This window comes from Siniperca chuatsi, linkage group LG11 (assembly GCF_020085105.1).
Source record: "Siniperca chuatsi isolate FFG_IHB_CAS linkage group LG11, ASM2008510v1, whole genome shotgun sequence".
NCBI lineage: Eukaryota > Metazoa > Chordata > Actinopteri > Centrarchiformes > Sinipercidae > Siniperca > Siniperca chuatsi.
The window spans coordinates 1,388,989-1,405,438 of NC_058052.1; the positions used below are offsets into that span (position 1 = coordinate 1,388,989).

A 16,450-nucleotide genomic window follows, 5' to 3' on the forward strand; every position below is an offset into this window, starting at 1 on the left:
TCTATCCATCTATTTATATAAATAGATTTTTTTTCTAAAATGATCAGACAGTATGTAAGCAAACCAACAGGTTAGTCAAACTTATTCAGAAGAGAAAATGAAGGTGAACAGTAAAAATATTACTCAACCTGTCTGTGAACATCCATCAGTTTACAGACCTGCTGTACTTATCGTAGCTTAGCACACAGCTTTCCTGCTCAGTGACGGATTATTAGTTATGTTTCAAGTGCTCTCACCTTCGGTTTGAATCAATCTATCTGATCATCTGACTGCTCCTAATACTTGACCTTTCGGATCATAACCAGAAGAAATGAAGGCCGAAACTATGAATGTCCTTTTGATATGAAATTTAAAACCTTTTTTGGTGCAACCACAACAGTGGTGGTTGATCTACTGTTCAGTCCCAAATGCTTTGAGTTTCAGGCCCAGCCCTACCAGGAACTACTGCTGTGGCGCTTGTTCTCTATGTAAGCCTTTGATGTGAGTGCTGCTTCAACTGTGAGGCAGGGTGTGGCCCCTCTGTCACCTGGTCAGGTGTATTCATGCATTCTCAGACTCTCTGGATCACTGCAGGTCTCACTCCATAACTGCTATCGTCCCACAGAAGCTCAGCTTGTTTACTGAGACTGCTAAATTGTGGATTTAAGACATTTCTTCACAAAAGATTAGTTCGTATTGTGAGGTGAGATGAACTGTTTCAGGTTTAAATTGAATAAGCAGACTTCATGTACAGATTTTCTTAAAAGCATATTTTCACAAAAGCTAAAACATTTTGTAACACTGTAAATTACTGCTGGAACTATTTCTGTTTTCATCACCGGGTGAATTAAAAACCGCAGCAGCAGTTGGATCAGCTGTTTCTACTTCCACCCTCAACATTTCCTACAGTATATTTAAGCTATGGAGCGTCTGAAGTTAGTCTTGCAGTACTTCCAGTCCAACTCTGAGTCCATCTCCAATGGGATCTGTATCATCCTGGCCTTGGTCAGCGTCAAGCTCTACACCAGCTTCGACTTTAACTGCCCGTGCCTTCCTCAGTACAACAAACTGTACTCTCTGGGAGTGATGATCGTCCCGCCCATCATACTGTTCTTCCTGGGGGTACTGGTCAACCGACATACAGGTGTCATGATGGACGAGTGGATGAGACCCATTGGTAACAGATCCAAAAATCCGGCGGTGGTTAAGTGAGTCAAAGATTTACTTCTTTAATTTACTAAGACTGTGTCACATCATCTTGTTTGGATTACAGACAGTTCTTACTATTACATTTGAGTACACAGTGGATTGAAAGTATTAGTACCAATGATAATAAAGTGCATGGGGATTGCAGGTGAAAGCCCTTATTGATTTTCCTCATTCAGTCTAGTCCAATGAAGATGGAGTTAACGGCGGAACCCTCTGGAATCCTGGCCATATTTATTTTACTGTTGTAGCTGATCGAGGTGGAGCTAGTTTTAACTGCTTTATATACAGTTAGCTAGTTTAGTCCAGTGGTTCCCAACGTAGGGGTCGGACCCCTCCAAAGGGTCACCAGATAAATCGGAGGGCCTGTGAGATGATTAATGGGGGAAGAAAGAAAGAAAAAACAAATCCTGATACACACATTTAAATCCATTTTTGGACTTTTCTCTAATCTCTGCGTATGTTTTCAAAGATATTGGATAATTTGACCTCTTTAGGCCTCAAACACATGTGAGAGGTTTAGAGGAGAAATGTCTCTTTGGTGGAACTGCTACAACTCAGACATCTGAAACCTAACAAAGGGCCCCAACTGCTTTTTTGTGAGAGGCAAAGGCAAATTTATTCATATAGCACAATTCATACAATTTTGAAGTGCATGTATTTAAAAGGAAAAAAATGACTTTAAAAGAGATATGTGAAAGAAAAGTAACAGACAATCCTGGGAAAGATAATAATTTAAATAAATAAATACAGGCAATAAACACAACATTAGAAGGCATCAGAGAATAATAGTGTTTTAAGCCTGCTCTTAAAGGCAGTCAGTACCTCTCTGACAGTGTCAATCAAAACTGAACATTATTATCTAAAAGTAGAATTCATGGCAGAGCTGTTGTATTCATGCTCAGGCCAAGATGTGGATTTTTGCAAACAGGCCTCCAACTCAAAGTCAGGATGATGTCCCTTATTCTGCACTTGGTACAGTGAGTGTGTAGAGCTAATGCTTTACTTTCAAATAAGGATATACTCGAAGGATATTCTTTTGCATTTCTTGTGAGTGGCTATTGAGATGAGGTGTGAGGATAGATGATTTCACCTTAGCCATCTATCGTCACTGTATCTGATACCAGTGTTAGTATCATTTTCTCCCCACTGGATAAATATGCTAGACTTGAATAGATGCTGTTAGCCTTTTTTAATTCTTGTCTTTGTTTTGACCTGATTTAACAGAAAAGATTAACAGAAAAGAAAAGCAGCAAAGACCCAGACAGAAAGCTGACGGAGTAAGGATTAAACAAACATGTTAATCACCGAGCTTTAGAGGTGTTAGTATAGTAGGTGTATTCTTGAACTTATTCTTGAGCCAGGCTAGCTGTTTCCAGCTACTTCCAGTCTTTATGCTAAGCTAGGTTAACCACATCCTGACTCCAGGTCTGTGACGTGCAGACATTGACGTATTGCTTTAAATCCAGTATTCATTGTGCACTATAGATGGCCCAGTACCACATTTAGCAAAATGGCTCAAATGTATTTGTGAATGTATTTTTCCTGCATATGCTGATGACACTATGCTACTGTGTTTCCCTCATAGTTTTTTTTTGTAGCAGGAGACTGTGACAGGCTGAAGGTGATATTTGAGGGTCAAGCTATAGAAAATGCGAGGATGAAAACTGGTCTTATGTCTTCCTGCAGGTACCTGTTTTCATCCATGATCCAGAGGGCTCTGCTGGCACCGATGGTGTGGATCCTGGTCACTTTGCTGGATGGAAAGATCTTCATCTGTGCCTTCAGTGTTAGTGTAGACCCTGCACTCTTCTCAGGTATCTGCAAACACATTCTACATACAGAAATACATATTCAATGAGTATTTTTACAAGAATCTGTACTGTTACTTATAGCACATTTTTGGTCTGTTCAGTGTATCATGTGGTATGTTTCCTCAGGTTTACCCAACAATACAGGTCTGGATGTGATCAAAATCATGGCCAAAGTGCCCTGCAAGGAGGACATTATCTTCACGAACAGCTCTTTCCGCAAAGCAGTCTCTCGTTATGTTCGCTGTTATTCACAAGTAAGCTGTTACAACCTCAGCAGGCATACATATACATACACACAAACACATCTTTACAACGTACCTTTATCCCCATGAAGACCTTCAATCAATTCAATAAAATGTTATTTATATAGCGCCAATTCATAACAGAAGTTAACTCATTGCACTTTTCCTATAGAGCAGGTCTAGACCGAACTCTTTATAATATAAAATCAGTGGAGTGTTCTGTCAGATCAGGGTCAGGGTTCATTTATCCCATACACCTGGTCTGGTCAGAGGGCCACTTAAATGGTGTGATACAGGATGAAGGCAAAAATTAAGCCTGGGGGTGTCCCGAGACATACCCTCGATAGATAGAGATTTATAAAAGGGCACTTCAGCAGGGCAGGGAGGTTCGATGTCAGAAAGTGACAGTGCTCTAAGGCAGTCTGTGTGTCACTGACTGAAAGCCAGCTGGCAGAGAAAAACAGGAGTCACTGTGGCCAAATTATAAGCGTTGTAATAAAGTGGTTTAGATCATCTGGATAAACTGTTGTTTCCAAACTGTCTGATAGTCTGATCTCATGTTTCTTGACCCGTTTGACTTTCTTGTAGTGATGTCATTGTGTTCCCAGATCTCAGTTATTTAAAGATAGGCTCACATTTTTTCAAATGGCCGTGGAGAGATCACTTCCTTATGCTATTCCAATGTAAGAGATGGGGGACAAAATCCACAGTCTTCGTTCTGTGTAAACATGCTTCACAGCGAGGTAACCAACTTCTTTCACTGTGCCCTGCTGTTCACAGACTTCAGAGTCTGCAGATGTCGTGTGCATCAGATCACGGTTGCTCACAGAATGAGAGCCAATTATTTCCTGACTTCTGCCCCCCATAATTCTGTGACCCGTAGTATTAAATTGCACTTGCTGTTAGGCCTACCACCAGTAACCACAGGTGTCGCCAAATCAACCTGGACTGCAATCTTAAGGATTACAACATTAAATTAGACTTGAAAAAATGTGAAAACTATCCTTTAACATGGTGACTACAAAGTTGTCATAACTGATAACTCATAATCAATGACCAGGCAACAAAAACAAGTTAAAATAAACCAGAATTATCCTTTAATCCTTGAGGAAGGTGTTAAAGGAACGGTTCACCCCAAAATCAAAAATATATATTTTTCCTCTTACCTGTAGAGCTGTTTATCCATCTAGATTGTTTTGGTGTGAGTTGCTGAGTTTTGGAGATATTGGCCGTAACTATTTTCTTTCTACCGATAGTTCCTCCATGAAACTGCTCACAACAAATCTGTGGATTACCTTTAGTAACTGGGTCTTTTTTTTCTGTAAAGAGACATTGCTGTTGAGTTTTTTGTTGTTTTTTTTTAAATTGCCACTTTGAGCTCCACAAGCTGAGTGCCATATAGTCCCATTATATTCAAAAAATACAGACATCTCTACGGCCGATATCTCCAAAACTCGGCAACTCACACCAAAAATCGATGGATAAATATCACTACAGGTAAGAGGAATAATATGTATTTTGGGGTGAACTGTCCCTTTAAATCTCAACATTGGTAGTACGAGGAAAAACAAACAAACACAAAATATACATAGCGCCCATCCTCAACCCTGCAAAAACTGACTTTCACATTAAATGACAAGCTGTGCATTTAGCATTTGAGGCTACACTGAGACTGCAATGTTAGTCATTTATAACTGTTGTCAAACAAATCTGCTGATCTGGCTCACACACACACACACACACACACACACACACACACACACACACTCCATATGTGGGAGTATCAGGAATAATTGGTGCTACTGACTGATGGCTCTTTGTGGGCTCGTCACAGTCACTGCACCAGATGACTGATAGCTTTTGTTGGCTTTGTGTAGCTAACTTTCCTCACCCTGTCTAGGCAGTTGGCTGGTCCATCCTCCTCTTCCTGATTGTAGTGGGAGCACTGGGACGGCTCATCAAGCCCTGTTTCGACGACCACGCCACCTCCCTGCAGACGCGCTACTGGAGCAACTACCTCGACGTGGAGCAGAAGCTCTTTGACGAAACTTGCGTCCTGCACGCTCGTGACTTCGCCCGTAAATGTGTGGTTCAGTTCTTTGAGGACATGAGGGAGGATGCTGTACTTCGTCTTCCCCACCCGCCCTTCATCACAAATTCCAGAGAGCAGTGGGAGGATGAAGAAGAAGAGAGACTTCATGGGATATCAAAACAGGAGCAGGTGGACCAGCTGCTCAACAAATGGTACTACAGTAAACCTGAACTGGACGTCACCAGGATAGCCCACAGACCCAGGATGTGTGTTACCTGGGAGGACCGGGACGGGAAGACTTTATACTCTGATGTCTAGGACACACTCTGTGGTGTGTAGCTGCAGGATGAATGTCATGATGATCAATTCACTAACATTAAGCAACATGTTAGATGTAGGTTACCTCAGTGTAGCAGTAAGCTTTACTAAAGCCAGACTGAAGTCTAACCTTAAAGATCCACTTACTAATGATTCAGAACCTTCATGTGCATGGCACGATCTTCAGCAAATGGAGCTGGCATAGGTGTCATTACAGGACCCAATCGTGAACTTGATTGGAGATGGTAACCTCTGTCTCTGTTCAAAGATGGACAGATGGTGTCAGATGTGAATGATCTCCTCGATGACGTTTGACCTCTTCTCAGTGGATGCTGTGAGCAGTGTCTGTTTCTGGTGTTCATTCAGTCTCTTGCTGTTTCACTGATGTCGTCTTCCCCCAACCCCATTGCCACACAAGAATGTTGGATAAGGTTAGGGAAAGTTTGTCGGTGTGGTTAATAAAAGGCAAAAACAATTTTACCAATACAACAACAATAGTTTGGTTTGTCGGACGTGGTCAGGGGTGGTACACACCCATCCACCACCCCACCTCCACTCCCTTGCTTTCTGCCTCTACGTGAAGGACACGCCAGCTCCTGCATGGCACGGAACGCTGGCATTGGACATAAATCGTGAGGTGTGGAATTATCCAATATGAATGGATACTGAGGGGGTTTCTCGCGGCTGTCACAGCCCTCCCCTCTCAGGGGCGGCCCTATCTTTAGGGTGTACCAGCAGAGATCTTAAGCTATTAAATGGTTTATGGTAAAGTGATGACCTGTCACTTGAAAATTCTTGCCAGATGTTCTGAAAGTCCAGCATCCCACTGGGATGCTTCTGTTGAGTTCGTAGGTCCATCGTGGTCTTAAGGCTGAAATTATGCTAAGTTAGCCTCTCTGTTGGTGTATGAACAGAAGTGTGTTATGGGGAACTGTAGGTCATAATAATAATGTAAATATTATACTCCAAGTATTTACAAGTCTAAAAGAAACAGCCACGCGAATGTCTCTGTACAAATGCTCTGCACGTCTGCCTATGTGCAGGAGCATGTTCACAGGATTTGAATAATCCATTCCTTATAGCTTTTGGCTCAGAGTGCCCCCCAGGCAAACTGTCTGTGAACATCAGACTAAACCCTGTTACACCATGGACTGGGAAGGGGTCAAAGGTCATCCAGCAGACCATCTTTGAACAGAGACAGTGGTGGTGATGACTACACTTCCTATGTTGAATGCTGAAGAGTCTGGAACAACAAAAGTTAACATGACATGTTTTGTACCACTAAATGTGCACAAGTATGTGTGGATGTGTCAAGTACAGTATCTAAATGATATTCTGTAAGTTTATATCATGATGCAGGTGGTCTTTGACTTGATTCTTTCATTGTTTTGGACTACTAAAAAATAGTTGCTCTTAGGGGCAAACCATGTTGGAAGGGTCATTTGATTATGTTAGGGTTTGGACTGGCTGGTTTTGCATATAGGTTGTTGACATGGAACTCACCCACACAGATTGATGGAAACATGCAAATGGACATTTGGAACCAAATAACTTTACAGATTCACACAAAGATTCTCTTTTCTACTTTATTTTATTTAGTTTGCTAAGATGCACTAATAAATATCTTTACATTAACAATGTATCAAATGACTATATTTATGTGTAAGGTGTGGCTCATAGTTACAAACCCACAGAGAATTATCACCAACTCTACGTTATGGAGTGTTTTAGCCTCTTTTAGTTGATTGTTTTGGTTTTACAGCCCACAAACTCCGCTCTTATCAACCTGGAGCCTATACTATGACGCAAGTTCAACATACTCAGGTTATCGTTCCGTTATTTGGCTTCACTAACCCTAACAACCGCAATCAGGCTAAGCGGGCACACGACGCTGGTTATCAACTCGGTAAGTCAACCCAGGGTTTCCCAATCTAGTTATGAGTGCGTTTACATAAAAGGGGCGGTGTTTGCAGCATATGACCAATCGCGAACATGGACAAGTTTACTGGCAGCAGAGCGGCATATTTTACAAATTAAGAGCATACTAACTATAATATTAGAGGAATACAAAGAAGTTAAACACATAATCCAGGCTAAAAGCAACACAGCTGCAGCTGCTAAATGCAGGAAGGACAGCTTGCAAAAAATCGCCGATTGTGTGAATGCATATGTTAATATGCTAGAGTCAGGTGAAACCGGCAACAGGCTATGGTCAGGAACAGGCAGCCAAGAAACAGGAACGTACGCTGGAATGCTAAGACTTGGTAGTATATTAGACGATCTGGCAAATGACTGGGGAAAGAGAACTGGTATATAGGGGAGATAACGAGGGAATGGGGAACAGGTGTGCTGGTGGGTGAGGGGATTGGGTGGCTGGGATTGGCGGAATACACTGAGGGCAACTACAGGGCAGAACGGCGGGTATCTGAAATGACAGATGTAAATAACTGAAAAAACAGGAAAAAGAGCAAAAATTTGCAAAATGACTAAACAGAAGTAGCTGTTGGGACAGGGCCTGCTCTGCATTTTTTACATGTCACAGAACATGATAGGATGTCATTGCTCCATTGTATCCTGCACCTTTATGGAAGCATCTGTATTCGTTGAGAGACTTTCAAGGGACTCCTAGGACCTGCAAGGAGAGAGTCATGTAGCCGGTGGGGGTAGCCAAGCTAGCACTAGTGCTAATAAGCTACTCTGCTTGCTGACCACTATTGGCCGTGAGAGCTGTTATAACTCTTTTATCTTAGAAACCACACTGGCTTTGGATTTGATGATGTTGATTTATGAGTTTTTGTTTTTAAAAATGTACAATGGACAGATACCAATGGAAATGAATTATTGAAAATTAGAAAATTTGTTGTGTTTTACTGCAATACCACTGAGCTGTGCCCTCTTTATTATCTTCTGAACAGAGGTGGTGGAAGCGCATTAAAGAATTTGAGGGAAAATTCTGTGTGAATAGAAATGTAATACAGAAATTAGAAAGTAACCTTCCTTATCATTACCTTCTAACAGTACATGTAGACAAGCTAGCAAGGCTACCGAAAATTTGCCTCCAGCTGTCTTCATAGGTCACGTGACCCTCGTCTTGCAGGTCGTAGTGGTCCCTGCATTTGTTATGTTTCTACACTCATTTCACCAGTATCTATATATCTTGCACCTGTTTTCAAAAAAATTCTTAAACTTTTTTTGAAATTCTTAATAAAACTTAATCTGGATCAATCAATATCCTCAAACTCAGGCCAGGTTAGTGGCCTGTTGAGGGTGTGTCTGTAACTGTGAATCATGTTCCTGATGTGTGATTCATACAGGGCTGCCCTGCTTTGTCGCCATATTGCTCTGTGAGCTGCACCACATGTTTTCACTTGCAGACCCATTTTTTTTTCCACTGGGGAGGAAACTGGAGGGCAGTTCCTGACGGCGAGAAATCCCTGCTGCCAGATTGCGAACACAGACTCAAAGTTGCATGCAAAAAGAGAGACCTCTCTTTTCAGCTATACATGTATAAAGTTGATTTTACATTTTGGAATCAACATATTTTTCCCCGTTTTTCCTGAGATGTCATTGCACTGGATGTTTCTAATGGATTATAAAGGCTGAGTCATATGTCCCGCCTCAGGACACTGCCAGAGCGTGAGTTTGCATGACTGCATTCCATAGTGGCTCTTTGTTTTCAGTCAAATGGAAAGCTATATTTTTAAGATGCCACAAGCATGACTTAAGTGTAATACTTATTTTCTGCAAGTAAACTGCATCCATTCATTACACTTCAGACTACTGTAATGATGAAAGCAGTGTGTTTGTTTGAAACAGATGTTTCTTTTAAACAAGTTTCTTATTTATTTATTTACCTTTTCTTTCTTTCTCTACAGCCTGACGTTGCTGTAAGCCAAACTCACCCGCTCTTCGGTATTATTCTCAGTAAAGACATAACATCCCAACATGGCTGCTGCTGCACTCGTCACAGAGAACTTTAAGTTTGTGTCCCTCTTCTTCAAGAGTAAAGATGTGATGATCTTCAATGGTCTAATCGCTCTGGGCACTGTGGCCAGCCAGACTGCGTACAATGTTTTTGCCTTTAACTGTCCATGTTCCTCTGGAAGGAACTATCGCTATGGCCTGGCTGCCATTGGTGTTCCAGCGCTGGCATTTTTCCTCGTAGGAATAATGATGAACAAGAACACCTGGGACCTGGTGTCCGAGTGTCGGCTCAGAAAGTGCCGGAAGCTGTCGGCAGCCACAGCCTTTGCACTGCTGGGAACCATCATTGGTCGAGCTGTGGTGGCTCCGCTAACGTGGGTGGTTATCTCTTTGCTGCAGGGCCAGGCGTACACATGTGCCCTCAGCGAGTTTGTTGACCCCAGTACGCTGGAGGGCTTCCCCTCAGATCAGGAGTCAGAGGTCATGGCGAAATTCCCATGTCAAGGAACTGTTCCACTGGAGCTGCAAGGCTTCTGGGCTGAAATTGAGCGGCGAATGAAATATGAATCTCAGGTAGTGGAGTACTTCATGTTTTGTTTTTGCAGGTCTGTCTTAGTTTTACCTCTTGTGTGTTCGATAGACATTGGTTTAGTGTAGTTATTATAGCTGCACATAAAGAGGAAATGTAAAATATCAAGAAGAAAATCAATGCCAGCTATGTTAAGTGAGAAGATTCATACCAATCTTGTGTCTGTTCGTTACGTACAGAGCTGGAGTCAGGATGTGGTTAGCCTAGCTTAGCATAAGGACAGAAGGTAGGTGGAAACAGCTAGCCTGGCTATCTCCAAAATTCAAAAATACACCTATCAACACCTCTAAAGCTAATGAACTTGTTGTAGCTTCTTTGCTTAATCTGTACACAAACAGAAATGTAAAAATGATACTTTGTGGATTTAGGAGGTTACGTGCCAGAACTATTTTTTGGTGAACAACAGTGTATCCATCCGCTCAGCACTTCTGTGTAGCATCTCCGTCTACAGCGCAGCTTGCCAGATACGATCAGTGAGTACAGGTTTTGGTTTTGGCACAATGGTACCAAACCTGGCATTCTCACTGTGAAGACAATACTTAAGGAGGCTGCGCTGTGGCAGTCACTGCACCCTGCTGTTGTTGGACAAGAAATAGTTTCAGCATCTAGCTTGTTACTATAGTTTTCAGTAAATCTCTGTCAGAAACGAATGTTGAACTATTCCTTTATATAAACTAACTGTATTTTCAGTACATGTGGAGCAATGACTTATGACTGTCCACTTATTATAGTATGTAGTCACTGTGATTTAATTATTAGCTGTGGAACTATTACAGGGACATTTTTCCTTAAAGGCCTTGCACACCCACACAGGTGTTTTCAATTACTGTGGCTGATTAGACCTCCGCTCAAGTTGCAGTTGTGGTGGGAATTACATGATGTCACTGTGTGAAGCTCACAGTAAGTTCATCAGTTTTACCTCTGGGTCCTGTTGGTCCAGGATATATTCAGCCCAGTTACACAAAGACTAAGCAGAGGGACGCCTAGCTCAGTCAGAAAGTTAAGTTGTGTACCTTTTTTGTCCTAATTTGATGGAGTGAGGCTAGCAGTTTCCCCCTGCTTCCATATGTGCTGCTAAGATAGGATAAACACATCCTGGACCTGTACTGTATCTCTATGCTGGATACAAAGAGATGAAACTGATAATGATGTTCTCAATCTGATTCTGGGTAAGACAGCTAACAAAAAATGTCACACTGTTCATTTTAAGGATAAGTGTTAATATTCTACATTTTTCTTCTTGTCAACAAATCCCATGTACAGAGTCAAACCAACGATGAAAGTGTCTACTAACAGGTATTACTCTGAGCTCCATTGTTGTCCAGAAACTATTAAAAACACATCAATGAGCCACACCGTTGCACTGGGTGATGTGTTCCTTCATCACCATGAACACACACACTGTGTCCACACCAAAAGTGGTTTAATCTGTCACTGAAAATAGTCCCCAACACACACACACACACACACACACACACACACAATTTCTTCATGTTTGAGTAACATTTGTTAGAAACTACAGTGGTCAGCACATTGTTGGTTTGGGTCTTCATATGGAATTTTGTTTACAATAAGAAAAATCTAGAATATTACCAGCCTTATTCTTTGAAGTGTTGATTTTTATGATGACTAAGAAAAAAAAGTCATATTTCATACCTTTTTCAGTGTATTTGCATTATATAAGTGCACTTTATTTAGCTTATTTCCATGTTGAAGGTGAAGTCTGACTTTTCTGCCTTTCTGCTAAAGCACACAGTAATACACAGGAAATGAAGCATTCACAGAGGAAATGATTTTGCTAATACAACACAGACAGTCGTGAAACAACACTTTTCATTGACAGATATAAAGATGAGTGTCACAGACAAAGGTATTAATATGCAAACAGCAAACACAAATGTAACTGATCCAGTGCTATAGAACCTACACAAGGTGTTTACTTCACGACTGTTTGTTCTTTTCAGCTGATAGGCTGGCTGCTGGTGGCAGGAATGTCTCTGGCGGTATTCCTGATGCTGTGTATGAAGCGCTGCTCCTCTCCGCTTGGCTACGAGCAGGAGGACTACTGGTCTCAGTACCGCTCTAACGAAAAGACTCTGTTCCGACGCACGGCAGCTGTCCATGCCCGCCTCCTGGCTGCCGAGAACATTAAGAGCTTCTTTGGCTTTGTGGCACTGGAGAAGGAAGAGAAGGAGCAACTGGCTGAGTACCAGAGTGCTAGTCCTATCTGCAACACTAACTGGAACAGAGTGACTGGTGTCTATCTCTACAGGGAAAAGAATGGACTGCCTCTCTACAGCCGACTCAACAAATGGGCCACGTACAGCCTGGAGAATAACGTGGAGGTCATGGACAAAGAGATGGACGTGCTTAGCTGACAGTATTCTTCTGGAAGGTGGTCCAGAGACTGCGACCATAAAGGCGTCAGTATGCTTTAAATAGAGTGCTTATTGGATCATCAAACAGCATCTACAATCCCCTCCCTCCTGACATTTTTAGTAACTTTCTGAAAGCAGTCTGACAGTTCTTCTTCTTCTTTTCCTTTCGGCTGTTCCCTTTCAGGGGTCGCCACAGCGAATCATGTGCCTCCATCTAACCCTGTCCTCTGCATCCTCTTCACTCACACCAATTAACTTCATGTCCTCTTTCACTACATCCATAAATCTCCTCTTTGGTCTTCCTCTAGACCTCCTGCCTGGCAGCTCCAACCTCAGCATCCTTCTACCAATATATTCACAGTCTCTCCTCTGAACATGTCCAAACCACCTCAATCTGTCCTCTCTGACTTTATCTCCGAAACATCTAACATGAGCTGTCCCTCTGATGTCCTCATTCCTGATCCTGTCTGTCCTCGTCACTCCCAAAGAGAACCTCAACATCTTAAGCTCTGCTGCCTCCAGCTCTGCCTCTTGTCTTTCCTTCAGTGCCGCTGTCTCTAAGCTGTACAACATCGCTGGTCTCACCACTGTCTTGAACACTTTTCCTTTCATTCTTGCTGATACTCTTTTATCACACAACACACCTGACACTTTTCTCCACCCGTTCCAACCTGCTTGCACTCGCCTCTTCACCTCTTTTCCACAGTCTCCATTGCTCTGAACCGTTGACCCTAAGTACTTGAAGTCCTGCACCTTCTTCACCTCTGCTCCCTGTAACCTCACCGTTCCACCTGGGTCCCTCTCATTAACACACATGTATTCTGTCTTACTGCGGCTGAGCTTCATTCCTCTGTTTTCCAGAGCAGACCTCCATCTCTCTAGATTTTCCTCCACCTGCTCCCAGCTCTCACTACAAATCACAATGTCATCCGCAAACATCATAGTCCATGGGGATTCCTGTCTAACCTCATCTGTCAGCCTGTTCATCACCAGAGCAAACAAGAAGGGGCTCAGAGCTGATCCTTGATGCAGACCCACCTCCACCTTGAACTCCTGTGTCACACCTACAGCACACCTCACCACGGTCTTACAGCTCTCATACATGTCCTGCACCACTCTAACATACTTCTCTGCCACTCCAGACTTCCTCATACAATACCACAGCTCCTCTCTCGGCACCCTGTCATACGCTTTCTCTAAATCTACGAAGACACAATGCAACTCCCTATGACCTTCTCTGCACTTCTCCATCAGCATCCTCAAAGCAAATACTGCATCTGCTGTACTCTTTCTAGGCAGGAAACCATATTGCTGCTCACAAATGCTCACCTCTGCCCTTAGCCTAGCTTCCACTACTCTTTTCCACAACTTCATTATATGGCTCTTCAGCTTTATTCCTCTGTAGTTGCCACAGCTTCTCCCTTGTTCTTAAAAATTGGCACCAGTACACTTCTCCTCCATTCCTCGGGCATCCTCTCACTCTCCAAGATCTTGTTAAACAAACTAGTCAGAAACTCTACTGCCACCTCTCCTAGACACTTCCATACCTCCACAGGTATGTCATCAGGACCAACTGCCTTTCCACTCTTCATCCTCTTCAATGTCCTCCTCACTTCACTCTTGCTAATCTTTGCTACTTCCTGCTCCACACCAGTCACTTCTTCTACTCTTCGTTCCCTTTCATTTTCCTCATTCATCAACTCTTCAAAGTACTCCTTCCATCTTCCCATCACACTCCTGGCACCTGTCAATACATTTCCATCCTTATCTTTAATCACCCTAACATGCCGCACATCCTTCCCATCTCTATCTCTTTGTCTGGTCAACCTGTACAAATCCACCTCTCCCTCTTTAGTGTCCAACCTAGCATACAAGTCCTCATATGCTCTTTGTTTGGCCTTTGCCACCTCTACCTTCACCTTACGCTGCATCTCCCTGTACTCCTGTCTACTCTCTTCAGTCCTCTCAGTGTCCCACTTCTTCTTAGCTAACCTCTTTCTCTGTATACACTCCTGCACTTCCTCGTTCCACCACCAAGTCTCCTTGTCCGCTTTCCTCTTTCCAGATGACACACCGAGTACCCTCCTACCTCTCCCTGATCACATTAGCTGTAGTGGTCCAGTCATCTGGGAGCACTTCCTGACCACCCAGAGTCTGTCTCAGCTCCTCCCTGAAAACTGCACGACATTCTTCCTTTTTCAACTTCCACCACTTCGTCCTCTGCTCTGCCTTTGTCCTCTTCATCTTCCTCACCACCAGAGTCATTTTACACACTACCATCCTGTGTTGTCTGTCTACACTCTCCCCTACCACTACTTTACAGTCACTGGTCTCTTTCAGATTACAACGTCTACACAAGATGTAGTCCACCTGAGTGCTTCTACCTCCGCTCTTATATGTCACCCTATGTTCCTGCCTCTTCTGGAAGAAAGTGTTCACTACAGCCATTTCCATCCTCTTTGCAAAGTCTACCACCATCTGTCCTTCTGCGTTCCTGTCCTGAAGACCAAACCTGCCCATCACATTCTCATCACCTCGGTTCCCTTCACCTACATGCCCATTGAAATCTGCACCAATCACCACTCTCTCACCTCTGGGGATGCTCTGCATCACTTCATCTAACTCACTCCAGAATTTCTCCTTCTCTTCTAACTCACATCCCACCTGTGGGGCAGAACCAATCACAACACTGAACATCAGCCCTTCAGTTTCCAGCTTCAGACTCATCAACCTGTCTGATACTCTTTTCACCTCTAGAACATTCCTCACAAACTCGTCTTTCAGGATAACTCCTACTCCGTTTCTCTTCCTATCTGACCCATGGTAGAACAACTTGAACCCTGCTCCTAAGCTTCTAGCCTTGCTACCTTTCCACCTGGTCTCCTGGACACACAGTATGTCCACCTTCCTTCTCTGCATCATGTCAATCAACTCTCTAGCCTTCCCTGTCATAGTCCCAACATTCAAAGTCCCTACTGTCAGTCCTACATTCTTAGCTTTCCTCTTCTCTCTCTCTGCCTACGAATACACCTTCCTCCTCTCCTTCTTCGTCTTCGACCAACAGTAGTCCAGTTTCCACCGGTACCCTGTAGGTCAACAGCACCGGTGGCGGCCGTTGTTAACCCGGGCCCCGAACCGATCCGGTATGGAAGTCATTTTCACAATTCGCATTTTTAATTTGGCATGTGTTTTACGTCGAATGCCCTTCCTGACACAACCCTCTGCATTTATCCAGACTTGGGACTGGCACAAGAAAACACTGGCTTATGCCCCCTTGCGGTTGCATTGAAAGCAGTCTGACAGTTACAGTCTAAAGGCAAAGTGGCAGAAATAGTGCACACTATTTCTGCCACTTTGCCTTTAGACGTGTTTGAACGATACTTCAGAAGAACTAGTTTGTTTGAAGCATATTGAGCCCTTAACTCATCAGTACGACAATAAGAGTTGAAATGAGGTCAAGTGGCACAGAACTGAAGTCCAGCAGGAGGGATGGAAGAGCCGACAAAGGACATCAGGCTTCCCTTCGGGGATCAATAAAGTATTTCTGATTCTGATTTCTGATTCTGAATTGATGTGTTAGCAGGAGTTTACCATCAGTAGTTTATAGGGGTTTCATGGTGTCCACTGTTCCCCGCTTAGCCTTTTTAACTTCATTGGGGGCCATGGTTTTTAAGTCATGTTGTACTTCAATGTTGTAACAAGCAGATACCGAATCTATATTGTCATATGTTGTCATGCATACAGTATGGAAAATAATTATCCTAATTTATTTGTTAGCTTTAAAACTATTTAAGAATTTTAAGGAGAAAATCTTGGTTTAAGATGTTGACAAGCATCTAAATGTGACTTCTCAGGATGTCATAGAAATATCCCACTTTCATATTAGTATATATCTGTTGTTTTTGTCATTCATATTCTCTGAACTAATAATCACCAATTTACCACCTTTTTTGACTTGCAATGTGATC

General features: G+C 42.9%; 2 protein-coding genes across 2 annotated transcripts; both read left to right on the plus strand.

Annotated features, from left to right (window-relative positions):
* The first annotated feature begins 191 nt into the window (after positions 1-191).
* Positions 192-8,852, plus strand: calhm3 (calcium homeostasis modulator 3). The gene is made up of 4 exons (XM_044214487.1): positions 192-1,187; positions 2,875-3,002; positions 3,126-3,253; positions 5,142-8,852. Exons 1-4 carry the CDS (start codon positions 901-903, stop codon positions 5,589-5,591), a joined length of 993 nt encoding a protein of 330 aa, XP_044070422.1. The 5' UTR covers positions 192-900; the 3' UTR covers positions 5,592-8,852.
* A 110-nt stretch (positions 8,853-8,962) lies between these two features.
* On the plus strand, positions 8,963-12,750 carry LOC122884489 (calcium homeostasis modulator protein 2-like). The gene is made up of 3 exons (XM_044214488.1): positions 8,963-9,227; positions 9,467-10,088; positions 12,069-12,750. The coding sequence occupies exons 2-3, from the start codon at positions 9,537-9,539 to the stop codon at positions 12,480-12,482; spliced, it is 966 nt and encodes a 321-aa protein (XP_044070423.1). The 5' UTR covers positions 8,963-9,227; positions 9,467-9,536; the 3' UTR covers positions 12,483-12,750.
* Positions 12,751-16,450: the final 3,700 nt, after the last annotated feature.